This window comes from Apostichopus japonicus, chromosome 2 (assembly GCF_037975245.1).
Source record: "Apostichopus japonicus isolate 1M-3 chromosome 2, ASM3797524v1, whole genome shotgun sequence".
Classification (NCBI taxonomy): domain Eukaryota; kingdom Metazoa; phylum Echinodermata; class Holothuroidea; order Aspidochirotida; family Stichopodidae; genus Apostichopus; species Apostichopus japonicus.
In genome coordinates this window covers 8,313,359-8,327,451 of record NC_092562.1, presented here as the reverse complement: position 1 = coordinate 8,327,451, position 14,093 = coordinate 8,313,359, and the positions used below count along the sequence as shown (strand labels likewise).

The 14,093-nt window shown below is 34.5% G+C and overlaps 1 protein-coding gene across 3 annotated transcripts in view; it reads right to left on the bottom strand.

Annotated features, from left to right (window-relative positions):
* Positions 1-3,273: 3,273 nt before the first annotated feature.
* LOC139976753 (uncharacterized) overlaps positions 3,274-14,093 on the bottom strand; it is a 101,680-nt gene continuing 90,860 nt past the window's right edge. Inside the window, exons 23-35 of one of the 3 annotated variants that reach the window (XM_071985479.1) lie at positions 13,635-13,671; positions 12,591-12,688; positions 12,269-12,397; positions 11,286-11,437; positions 10,954-11,089; positions 10,635-10,763; positions 10,297-10,396; positions 10,087-10,166; positions 9,702-9,833; positions 8,607-8,741; positions 7,962-8,089; positions 7,547-7,682; positions 3,274-6,961 (exon numbers count right to left, since the gene is read on the bottom strand). In XM_071985479.1, coding sequence (XP_071841580.1) covers positions 6,887-6,961; positions 7,547-7,682; positions 7,962-8,089; positions 8,607-8,741; positions 9,702-9,833; positions 10,087-10,166; positions 10,297-10,396; positions 10,635-10,763; positions 10,954-11,089; positions 11,286-11,437; positions 12,269-12,397; positions 12,591-12,688; positions 13,635-13,671 — 1,467 coding nt within the window. In that variant the 3' untranslated portion in view covers positions 3,274-6,886. The remainder of the gene's footprint in view (positions 6,962-7,546; positions 7,683-7,961; positions 8,090-8,606; positions 8,742-9,701; positions 9,834-10,086; positions 10,167-10,296; positions 10,397-10,634; positions 10,764-10,953; positions 11,090-11,285; positions 11,438-12,268; positions 12,398-12,590; positions 12,689-13,634; positions 13,672-14,093) is intronic. The other 2 variants (XM_071985489.1, XM_071985498.1) reach the window with 2 other exon arrangements.

Sequence of the window (14,093 nt, the reverse complement as noted above, 5' to 3'; positions counted from 1 at the left end):
TATTGTTGACGCTGACAACATATTTGGCGCAGAGTGCTCTATGTCCGGTGGACAGAGCGAAGTAGAGCTGAGAATTAGTTGACACAACTACTAATTCTCACCCATATAAATAAATAAATATATATCAGGTAATTATAAGCTATCGCAATTCCCGAAGTCTGCTTAAAATAGTTACTACTTCTAGCTGCAATATCTGTATTTGTATCATCGTTGGCAAAATTCAAAGATGTGGCTAATTAAGGAATGATCATTTTTATGTTGAGCCACTTTCGGGTAATTTACACACACAGCAAATGCCATGTGGTCATCATGGATTGGAGGTGAAATCAACTGCGTACAGATTATCTCTTACATAATAGTAGTATTTTTGAGATTGCCGATGTCAAATTATATTTATTAATTAAAACCAGTTAGAAAATTTTTGATTTAATATAATTACCTCAAGAAAGTGGTTTGCCATTCAAGTATCGGGGAAAACTTTTCTTACTGCAGACTTTATAGGAAACCGAAGTAATTTAAGGCCAACATCCGAGACAGGAACAAACCGATGGACTCTTTGTCAAATGGTCCCTTGCAAGATGTTTTACATAATGTTCTTTCACAACTATCGCAAGGACATCAACATTCGTTTATTGGTCGTGAATATCTTAAAAACTAACTTACATCCCTCACGTTCTAGAACCTGCGCCAGCGATACTCATCCACTCAGTCAGAGTTAACGGATGCCCGTGGATATTTGAAGAAAATATTGTCCTATAGTATTTTCCATCACAAATTCGACGGTAATGAGCAACTGGAAGCTACAAAGGTGATCTCGAACGACTGGTTTATAAAGAACACCCCGTGTTAGTTTCCTCTGGTATGGCAGAACGGTGTTTATTTTATGCCACTTGACATTAACAGAGTTTCAAAGTCAGTGGAATGCTAACAATAAAACCAAATTTGGTTATAAACAGCTGTGGAAAACACCAAAAGCGAGGTACGAATAGAGATTTTACCTAAATCATTATATCGTTTTAAAAGTGATAACATTATCAAATAATACATAAATTCGAATAGTTGTTCCTGAAAAGATAAGCGGAATTATAGAAACACACAACTTGCACCAGATGGATAAGTTTATGTACAAAAGTATCTTGACAACTTATAAACACTTCAAAACACATACAGTGAGGTAAACCTTCAATTTCTACATCCGTTTTAGTTTTAAGAAAGTACTCACACAATTTATAAAGGGGCAATGCACTGAGGTATCAAAAAAGAAATGTCAAAAATACATTGGGAATTTAATTCCTCTAAATGGTATAACATGTTGATATTAGTTCTGAAATGGAGAAACGAAATGCACCGCCCATTAACGCAAACAGGTTCAAATCAAATTTAACTTTTCTAAGATTGAAAACAACTTTATATTATTCTTGACATGCTGATATTTTGACATGTTGATTTTTTTTTCTGATATACTGATATTGAAACATAACATATTGATTTTGGTATTGGCATACTGATATGCACTTTTCATTCGCTGATATTTTACCTAGCATACTGATATTATCTTCTAACATAATTCTCTTCGTACACTAAACTTGTGAAGATCTATTCTAGGTCTTTTCAATTATTTGTCCGCGTATTAATCATAAAAAGATCACTTTTGTTTGGTTCGAACTTTGACCTCATCCTTTCATCCTGAATACATTCAATGAATGTCCCTAACACGAAGCACCTTGTAACAAACTTCTAAGAAATCGTTACATATATATTAACACCTTAATTACACATTTGACCTTGATCTCATTTACCATTGTAACCACATATTTTGTTAGCACTTGAAATTATACCTGTGAAGACTTCAAGTCCCTTCAATGTTTCTCCTGTCAATGTTTACCCTTCACCGAAGACCGATCGAAGAAAAACCTAGCCGAAGGAATGTTATGCCAACATAATGCAATACCTATATACTGATTCCTGCACAACGTTGTAATTGTTGACATGACGTGAAACTTGTATAATTGTGCCTTTGAGGATAAACAAGTTGCCCTTTAGGAGTGTTAGCTCAGTGGTTAACACCGGTGCATTTCAATCCTAAGGTCCCGAGTTCGAGTCACTCCAAGATTAATGTATGTCGTCCAGTTATAGAGTTGTTGACAATTGACATTTCATAATCATGGACGTTAAATATGAATCTAAGATACTAACTTCGGTCAGTTTGCGGCTCTGATAAGCCAATGAGGCTTCTTCGCGAGTTCCTGCTTGCAGGCGGATCTAAAATACATACCCTTCATTGATTGGAATACCTTGCTTTGACTCGACTTCTTATCTGTCTACAGGCAAGTCATGGTCAATCGGTGGCAAGTCATTTTTGGATATCGACTAGGATCAATGCTAGTCAATTCAGTGGCTGACTCGAGTCACTTCAGTTGAACTCGGATCAGAGATTTGACGTTCTACAACACTGGTTCATACCAGGTATGATGTTCAGTAACTCATAAAACGACCTGCTGTGTGTTACGTGTTAGTTCTTTGACTCTTGTGGTTAGTTAGTTCGTGGACATCCTCACGACTTTGAAGGCTTTTCCCCCACGTCTTGCGCACATTTTGACACTTTTTTATCTTAATTTTGTGTAAATGTAACTTATGGTATTTTTTCTTAACAAATGGACCCCCCCCTCCCGCAAAAAAAAAAGCCTTTTCGGGGCGTGTGTTCAAAATTTGGGCTTTTAACCCAAGATATTCTTATTCCTAATGAAATTCTGGTTTAGAAAAACCACATTTTATCATATTTGTGTGTAATTGTGGCCTCTGTTATTTTTTCCTTAAAAAATGGACCCCCCAGAAAGAACCCCCCTTTTCGGGGCATGCGTTCAGGATTTGGGCTTTTACCCTAAATAATCTTATTCCTTATGAAATTCTGGTCTAGAAAACCACATTTTATCTTATTTGTGTGTAAATGTGACCTCTGATATGTTTTCCTTAAAAAATGGACCCCCCAGAGAGAACCCCCTTTTTGGGTGGTGCGGGAGGATTTGGGCTTTTTATCCAAGATATTCTTATTCCTTATGAAATTCTGGTCTAGAAAAACCACATGAGATAAATCCTCCTTCCAGGTGATAACTAGCTTATTCATAGCCTGGTCTAGATAGGGTTCTTTGATTCATTGAATTGGATGCACAGATTTTAAACAGTATTTCTCAATAAAATCATGAATAGACCGACAGAAGTCACGATGTAGAGTGAGTAAATCATTCACAAAATAATGACCAGAATTTGCAACATTTATCCATACCCAATTACTTTGTTACGAACTTGAATCATGCTGTTATTCTACAACACTTGACTTAAAGAGTACAGATTCGTCAAAAGCATAGAACAAGTTAAAATGCATGAAATGGCTTGATGACTTAAACATCTCTCCAGATATGTAATATTCTTGGTAACAAGTTTGATGTAATAATCAACATTACTGAAAATAATAATCTACGTGTATTTTACATATCTTTTATAGTAAGAAGACAATTGTTCAGCATGGTTGTTTCTTTGCGAACGTTGAATTTTATCCACCATTTTGAGACCTACATTGGGGTAACTTTGAATTGTCTGGTTACGGTTTTGTCAGATTTGTTTCTTCCCAAACAAACATGAAGAGCGATCATTACCATAGTCAAAAAAAAAAGAAGAAGAACTAGAAATCTCTTAGTTTTCATATCCTTTAATTAATACATAACAAACCTTTGGGTACGTTAATAGGCCCTTTAGTACAGTTGAATATAATAATGAATGAGGTCAGCTGTTTTGATGTTTTTTGAGCTATACAGATTCTTCTTAAAGTAATAACTAACTTTTGAATACAATCACCATGTAACAAAATAGCACTTTAGTTGAAATAAGAGCTTAGTGGCATAATTGCCTGTCCCTAAATTAGGAAAAGTTTTAAAGCGTTCACCTGTAGCAAGTTTTACTTCCTTGCACCCTCATTTCCGGAAGTCTAAACTTTCTTTATGACGGGTTGCCCCGTTTGGAAAATACTTTTAAGGGACTTGCCAGTAATACATGCGTCATCATAGCTTGGGACCTCCACGACATGTGGATTATTACTATTACGAGTACCAGCTGACCTATATTAATAATATTACAGCTTTACACGAGTATCTTTACCTCGGGAACTTAAACCCTTATTATATATATTTGTTCGGCCATTGTCCGCTCGTGTTAATACTGCTCCGCGAGCTCTTTTCACCGGACTTAGTGGCCTAACGATCACCTCCGGTCCGCGTATTTTTTTTTCCCATGACGAACGTGGGCATCGGCCAATCAAATCCCTTGATTCCAAACATGTGACGCTTTTTCAAAAAACATGTTCTGAATCTTTTTTCCTAGTTTTGACCCCAGATTATGAACGACAATCCTGCAATTTCATAGAAACTGTATCCTTAACCCACTTTCTAAACCCTAACTCTGATTTCAAACGAATTTGTAAATTCCTGAAAAACCTGAAACCCACGTTCGTCCTGGGAAAAAAAAAACGCCTCCGGTCCGCGTTGCAGGTGATTATTGTTTATCAGCGTAGCCTAGCGCGGTGGCAGTTCATGGGATAGTAAGCCTAGGCGCCCTACACTTCTACTACTACTAATGCTACTACTTCGCACCACTTTCGGGAAGTTTTAACCACAGCTTGGCGTAAAGATTCTCACGCCACCGATCTAAGCTTGGCCTGAGCGACGGCGTACTGTGTTGTTTTGTGTACTGGAGGCCCGGCCACTTTTCATTTAGTTTACTAGACGGACTGATCCGAATTATAAGATCAGAGGTGAGTGTTTTACAACACCTTTCTCAAATCTCTGATTTAGAGAACGTTAGCTCTAAACACCTTCCTCCATTTCACTCCAGGCGTGACCCCATCAAACTACATTTTAATGGTACTAATTTTTCTTAAATCACGAAGCCATTTTTCTAACATACCAGCAACTCTTATACTTTAGGGATCATGAGGGTGTTTATATGCATTTTACAAGATAGAGTCTGATAACGTGCTCACGATCTGAACCTTGCCGACTCATGGGCGTGATCACGAGTGCTTTTATATGGCTTTCTGGTCCGTGATCTAATCACGAGCCAAGGTTATTCCTTGGCAGTACGGCCTTTGTGGATTGATCACTTACTTCATGAACTTGTTTTAACATCCAGGAAGAAGGTGTAGGTATTGAAAATACCCTACCCATCTATTCTAAGTAGGTGTGCACTCTATGGAATTGCTGCATTATTCCAGCTGGCAACCAAATAATAACATTTTAGTTTTATCTCATCGTCCTTGACGTATATTGGATAATACAATATCAGATATCAGCGTACATTTTTTGTAGGCGTTATTAATTATACAAAGATAGCTTCTTTATCCGTGCAAAATTAGTTTTGACTAGCACAGTCTAGCTTGTTCAGAAAACTAGTGATGGCAGTATATTGTTTCATGTACCCTTGTCAGGTCTTCAAGGGAATTGTATCTTATATAATTCCATTTTCATAATTGGGAAGATCACTTTTGATATGCCTCCATCTTGGAAACAAGGTTATCCTGTCCCCACTTCTTCTTTATAAACACCACTGACCATGTATACTAAAACACTAATAGACACTTCCATGTTCATGATTGGGATGATAAGTTTAAAATTTTGACTTCAATCTTGGTAACCATATTTCATTTCCACTTCCTCCAGTGACATACTTTTAATGTGCATAATGTACAACATGCATTCTATGGAAAGATATCATCAAATGATTACGTACACTCCAATCAATTTTCAACCTACTGTTTGCTGTTATGAACTAATAATACTGCCACCTCGCCCCCACCACCCCAAGTCTACTAGCATTCTTTAACAACTTACAGTAAACATGAAGATATAACGTTAAACCACTCGAGTACCCTTCATCACATCAATGAACTTGTCAATGCATTGTTAAATATGAAAATAGTAAAAACACCAAGAAGTAGTAAAAGTGAAATTAAAGTTTATACGAATTAAAAACCCTCAAACCTGCCCTCCACAATTCATCTAGCATTCATTAACAACTTACTGTAAAAATTAAGATATATATGTAAAAGCACTGTTCCATATGAAAATGATAGTAATAACACCAAGAAGTTGTAAATTTAATTAAACGGTATCAGGAGACACAGCTGAAACCCTGTAAAGATTTCTGTTTATATCTGGCTATTTACATCAGCTGAAGCAGTGAACATGGCTATTGTTCCTTGCAATGTTCCTGTCTAACATTTGCTTCCCCACTGTTCCTTTTACAACAAAAGGAAGAACAAACTAACTAAATTAAACCCCCAAATACCTTTTATGTTGTGGTGAGATTTCAATCTCATGATATATTTCAATAAGGCAAATGCAGAAACATACGTCAAATTTGTCTCTACATATTCTTTGCTTTTTTAAGCCATTTGCAGAACTGTCTTCACACTAAAAATTGATTAATTGTACTAACGTGTTCATTTTGCGAGCAAAGTTTGTAAGGCTATCAGTTGGACATTGTAAGAATACAGACTTTGGCAACCTCTTATCATATATATTACATGTTTACATCTAACAACACAACATTTAAGTTGAATTATGAGAAAGTTATTAAATGGACTTGGATATTGAGTTGACAGATGTTCATCATTTCAATACTGACATGGACTGTTCATAATGGAAATATCTAAATTCCGCAACGTAATCACTTAATATCAGGTTTATGAGTATAAAATTCTGGTTAATGAAAAGTCACAGAATAATTCTATTTTCATTAAACACTACATAGCATATCAATAAATAAAATAATGGTCACTAAAATGATCTAATCTGGTAATATAGTTTACAGAATCTTCATTTGATCCAGCTCCATCTTAGAAGACAACAGCATATTCTTCTGGGTTGTTAAGATGATCTCTAAGAAGCTCATAACACAGAAGGTATTCATCCTGGGGATGAAAGGAAAATGGACCACTTACAGAAAAACATCTACTTAAAGTGGAATGCCACAATATACCTACACAGCCACATTTACTATGATGGTCTGTATTTACCTCATGATGTGAACTCATTTTCAAACTTAGCTACAAACCAAGCAGTCAAAGCAATACCATTAATGATTTTCATTATCATGTCCTAGTCAGGGGTATATCACTCAGGGTGATCATGGTCACATTAAGCCCAACCAATCAATAACATGAAAATTGTCATACTTATTGAGATACATATATTCATATAAAACATGTCACATATATATAATAGAGTACATCAATATACCTTATATTGTCACAAATTATGTCATATGTAATGAGATAGGTATGTATCTATAAATATGTCACAAATATTTATGATGGAGTACACCAATTTACCTAATCTAGCAAAGGTACAGTTTAAGGTAATCTGTTTCTACAATACAGATAAGTTTAATTCACTAATCCCCCACCCCCTTCACAGCAGGCTTAACAGTAGCATAAATGTGTTATGTCAGAATGTAGATTCAGTTAAGTGACAATCAATCATCATCTTATACAAACCTGTGTCTGGACTGCCTTAGGACATTGCTTTCGTAGTTTATTCAAAGTCTGAAATACATCAACAGTGCCCTCCTTATCAAGCCTCTCTAGTTCAGAGATTACTGTGACATAGACAGCACTCAAACCAACTCCATTACTGATAGAAGAGAAAGGAAAGACAGACAGTTAATCAATTATCATGGAATAAATTTGTGTATTAGATCAGCACCATAATGTGTTAATAAACTACAGCTGGACCAGAGAATTTAGTTCTATTGTACTTGATGAATTCTCTGAGTTTTTAAAATGATTCAATTTAACAGTCTAAGATATAAATGTAATGTACTTAAATTGGACTGGGGCCTTTAGTTCTGATGTATTTGATAAATTCTCTGATGGTTTACAATGATTCAGTTTAATAGACTATGATACATACATGCAATGTACTAAAGCTGGACCAGCGCCTTTAATTCTGGTGTATTTGATGAATTCTCTGAGTTTATGAACATCAGGTTTATTTCCAAGCCATCCATGGAAGGAGAAATGATCCACCAAAAGGGCTTTCTGAAACATTAAACATAAGTGTATGCATTTGTCAATTAAATTTAAATGTGTGAAATTAATGTCTCAAGATATGCCTGATGAAGTTTGTAGTTCAAAGTTTGCTAAAGTTGAGCGAAATGTTATATTTTATTGCAATGGGTTAATTTATCTGCAATGAGAATACTCCTTCAAAAATATATAGTGAAAGGCATTAGCCCATTCCCACACAGAGAGAAATGTAAAAACAACTATACAATTATCCATAGCAAACTGACTGAAAAGTTATGACCAATTCGAAGGACCCAGGTTAATTAACTTCAAAGGTTTCATTTAATTATTGAGAGTAATGAAAAAGTTCCTCTTACAGTTGGTTCTTATGAACAGTTGGCAGATATCAAACCACTGAATAAACACAATGCACCCATCACATGCTGCTTGGTATGTGAAGGAGTAGTAATAAGTAGAGAACTTATGTGAAAGAGCAAATGATTATATGACACAATACTGCACATAATTATTATACTAACTAGTTATATACCTGAGATCTTTTATGTTTGACTTCAAACTGTCTCCTGGTGAACACATCACTTTCTTCAATCTTCTTACAGATCACAGTCATCAGGCCATTAGAAGCGGCTGCATTGTGGACATTAGGCCAGTAAACAGATAGAGACTGTAAACAGAAAGGGGAGAAGTTATTACACTACTCATTAAATATTAAGGAAAGAGTAATACTATTAAAACACACAGCTCCCCCAGGAAACGCTCCTCTCACACAGCATGTAGTGTCACCCCATCATTATGACTTACTATAAATTTGTAGTATTATTTATTTCATTTTTTAGATGTTTTTAATAAAACTACGACATTATCTGATTAAGGTGTGGTTCGTATTGTTCTACACAACATCCTTAAAGCCAAGTGAGTACTCTTTGTGTTGAATAGAAACTAATTTGGAATAACAAGCTAGTCCTATGATATAGGTCCTTTACAAATACTTCCACAAGACACAACGATCTTCAACTTAGCACAAACCCAACTACTTCGTTAATAAATCAATCACTTAAGGATTTCAATATCTAGAATGACTAGGAAATTGCAAACTGAGTTTGGAAGAGCAGAAATGTTTTGAACTGTCTACAGTTATTTTAGATGATTGGTGACCAAGGTGGTTGGATATGTATTTTGCCTCTTTATCTTTGTTGGACACTATCCCTTAAACATCAAGTTAGTTGTAGAACATATCAAATGAGACTGTTACAACTTAAAAAAATAATTGTGAGTTAGTGTTACATAAAATGCAATCAGCAGACTTCACACATGCAGGAGAAAAAAAAAAAATTTTTCAGTTAGAAAAAGAATTCTGGAGTTTGTGCATATTCTTTGTGGTTTAAGTATTGAGCATGTAAGCTCTTGTATTTATTAAATGTAATTCATATGAGCTTGTGGTGTAGCAAGTAGACCATTTATGAATTGTTATTTTATCAATATATTATAAATTATTCTCTGCATATGCTGTTTAAGTTATTGTAAGTCAGGTGGTATTGGTGTTAATGCATTTCTTGATTAACACTCAAATGTTCTGTAGGCTTCAAACACTAAGCTGTGCAAAACATGCTTAATAGAAACCTACCTCATCAGAATCATCTACGGTGTTCAACATTACAATGCATTTACAGTCATAATCAAAGACCAGTCTCCAAACGTCTTCTACGGTTGAGGCTAGAGGTGATTGGGTCATTATAAACCCCCTCTGTGAAATGTTCTGAAAAATGTATGTATAATGGCCATTACTAGTTACAGCAATCTGAGATACATTTCAAACATATTGTTAATACAATGAACAAATTAATACTTAGTATCTACATATGTTTTAAGGTTCTACATCTTGCAGGAGAAGTTTCAATAATTCTTTCTGATGCATATGCATATAAGAAATGTTTCACAAAATAAAAATCAGTTGCTTTTAGATTATATATAGTCTAATTAAAGACCAGATAGGTACATTACACACAAACCTTGGCAAATGTAGCATTGATGTAACCATTGGAACCAAATAAGTTGCCTGGGGATTTCAAGACTGGTCTGAATTTGTCCACTGTAAAAGAGTAATATGGAAATTTAAATAATGTAAATAACCTACCATCAATAACTTAATTGGGGTGACAATTTCATTGTTCCATACATATGTTTTGTTACACAACTAAAATTTAATGGGAGTAGCTCACCTGGAAGGAGATCAGGGAACCTGTTCTTATGATTATTCTCAGATGAATTTCCTGCTAGGGTTGCCAAGTCCTCCTGATGTTTGGTAGTTTCTTGCAAAATCTAAACAAATTCATGCAGTATTTCTTATTAGATTAATACACATTGACTTTGCTCATCATGTAATATTGCCTACTTTTCTAATTGAATTCCAAATTACTGTTATATTAATACAGCATAAAGTAGTACACCACTAAGTAATACAACATACATTAATTAAATACACTATATAGTTATACAACATATTTAGTATTACACTTAAAACAATCTATCGTTAATCATCATTCAGTGATACACTTACCTGGAATTCCTTCTTGCATTTCTTCTTCATTGCTGACAGGTCAAGTTTCTTGAGTTGATCACATGACATCTGAGAGTCTGGAGACAACATGGCTTCCAACAAAGCATCAAAGATGAACAGATACTGGAGCTAACATTAGAAGGAAGCATATTGACCTCATCAAATGTAAGTAATTCTAGAGACTAGTTGTCCTCCTACAAACTGATTCAGTATTTTCTGACCAATTAATAATTACATGTGACACAATTATATCATAGATACTAGTAATGGATATACCAGTAGCACCAACACTATTACTCTATGTATCAAATATACTTACTTTTGTCAGTACCATGTTCACCCTGTCTTTTCTCATTCCTTCTATGACATCAAACACACTGACTTCCTTCTTGGTTTTAATGACATCCATCAGATCATAGAGACTAATGAATACACCAGTAGCACCAACACCATTACTCAAGAAAGGAAAAAAAGAGATAAAAAATTAATAATTTTTTCAACCATTGACATTTCTTGTCCTCAAGGAACTTTGAAGGAAACTAAATCACCTCAATGAGAACATCCTGAATGAGTCTGTATTAAATAGTTAATAGAGGAATGTGAAATGTTTTGGGATTTTAACATTTCTGTTTCCACTCTGTGTGTTCTTACCTACAATGGACCAGTAAATGTTTGCCTCCTTTCTGATGATTCTTGATCTGTTTGATGGCAGAGGTGAGGTCAGCAGGCTCGGAAGGAACACCTCCATACTTCCAACAGGGGATCTCATACTGTGTCACAGTAGTATGAAATTTCTCATTACCCTGATGTAACAATGTAATAAATAACACACAAGTGAAGCAGCAAATAGTCAACATTGTCTTCCATGATTCTTAACAGATCTACTGTAAACACAGCCATGTTGGATGGCAGCAAATAAAATCTTAATTCATTTACTGTAAAATATTCTTCTTTCATTCTCTGCATCATCATGAGAGACAAAACAAGAATAACAAATGACAGAAGTAAAGAAAGCAATTATTAAAGTCAGTCAATTAATCAACCAATTATGTAAATCAAATATAAATAAAACCTCTTCTAACACATTATATTGAAGCGTAAATATACAATTGCCATGTTGTCATGCAAACGAAATTGAATTTGATCATCTCTCCACTTTAAGCATTGAAATATCTTCAATTCAGTTTGAAAGATCATTTACACCCAGCTAATGGAAATCACAAATATCTTTGTTCTAGAAATAGACTTTGACACCATTAGGGTTCTATGAGAATTACAGATAGTTTCTATCCTTCGAGTTTTAAGATATTTATAAGCACCAAACATGGTAATATTTATTCTTAGCATTAACTCATATCTTTTTGTATTTAGTTTTATTATTGTATTTTAAAATTTGGTTAAATACAGGTAAATAAATATCAAATGTTGATGAAACAGCCTCTTTGAATTTTCTAATGACATTTGTCCAAATATAAACATAATATGGCAAACAATCACTTCATATTAATGTGCCCTAAGTTTATTTACTAATCAACTAAATACTCATGCAGACACATGAGATATATATTTTTTTAGTGGATATGAGTTTGATTTATATTCATCATGTCAGAAGAGAGTAAAATATTAAGTCATACCTTGATAACATTCATTTCTCTGAGTATGTAGCTTCTGAAGGCTGTTGTCTCCATCAACAGTACTGTGATAGCACCATATTTCTGGCTTGTATTGACCTTGTTTGGCCAGTATTGTGCATCCTTAGAATGCTGTTGTTATTGAAATAAAAATAAATTACACAGAAATGTTATGTTACATCAAATTGATGTGCTATGATATTGACAATGATAATGCGGTTCAACACATCTCTCTCTCTCTTAATACTGTGACTTTACTTGGTTCCTTTTATTGGTTTCACATTTACTTCTTACATATATATATATCAATCACTATAATGTTTACCTGCTCGGTTCCATCTTTATCTACCAGCGTCACTATTGTCTCTACATCCTCTTTCCAAACCATCCTCCAGAAATCATCCTTTGTACCTTCCCTCGGTCCTTCAGAACAGTAAGAAATATCACAGGAACATAAAAAATATAAAAAAAACAGCTGGTTATGGAGATCAATGATTTAAACTTTAATCTTCCAGTAACTACCACAAAATGTCCTTATTTTATCAAGTGCTATTCTAAAGAGATAATCACAAGTAACCACACAAAAGAAATCATTTCATTGTAGAAATAGACAGTCCTACAAGAAGGCAGGAGAAAAGCAGACAAAAGTATTGTCAGCCTGCATGAGCATTCCATCAAGAAATATACAAAAAGGCTGTTGATATTTTGCAAACTTTTTTATAGTGTTTAAAAGAGCCAATATTGAAGATAACAGTAATAAAAAGGTGGGTCAACTTATTTCCGTTAACAATGGATAAAATAGTGGCTCAATAAGAAAAGAAAGAGGTACAGAAATACTTCTGTAGCTCATCAACACTGAATTTACTAACAGAGGGTATGACAAATGATATTATCCTGACGTTTATGAATTTAGTGACTCCATATACCAAGACAGAGGCAAGGAAGCACCAAGAACAAAACCTTAAAACATATTGCTTTCATTGTAACTGCTCTTTAGTTATATCATATATTTTTTCTAATGAAAAGAATGTTCGGGCACTTTATCTTTCCAATCTACTCAATTAAAACCACAAGTTTTGTAGATGATTACTTTACGATTTTCAACAAGCACTTGTCAAAAATAGCTCAAAATCTTTGCATCTAACTTTACAAAAAATGAGCAGATACATTTTTTGACAGTTTGTGCTGTAAAAAACAGGTTATTAATAACTCAGGAAACAATTCAAGCAAGTCTTCCAAAAAGAACATCTAGTTATATCTGATGTTCGTCTAATAAAGAGTACAAGCTCAGAATGAATGTTTAACAAGCGATCAATCTATTCAGGACAGTTATTCCCACAAATGCTAAATAATAACGATCTATACAAACCTTGCGCTGCTATGAACGAGACCTTCCCCTGGTGGTTCTGTAATGAGTAAAGATGTATTGCAGTTTTATACACATCTTATTCAATGAGAAGAAATTTGAGAGCTTTCGAAAATGCTACACAAATTTGAATACTTAGTTCTCTATTAATTAACAGTTTTCTAGAACAAATTTGGATCTTCTAGATCTCCTGCCCTATACTGTATTTAAGTCTTCACAGACTAGTTTTACTAATTGTAAATCAGTTTAAATTCTGATCGAGGTCTAAGCAGTGAAAATAAAACAGCTATAGTATTACTGTTGGCAGATCCTCACCAACATATGAGTGACAATAACATATCCCTGGTTTGGCAGTGGACATATTTGACAGCAATTACTTGTATATCAGTGTGAATGTAGTTTGGCACCGCCCTCCTTCCCCCCCCCCCCTCATACACACAGAGAATAGGTTTCTTCAGTTTT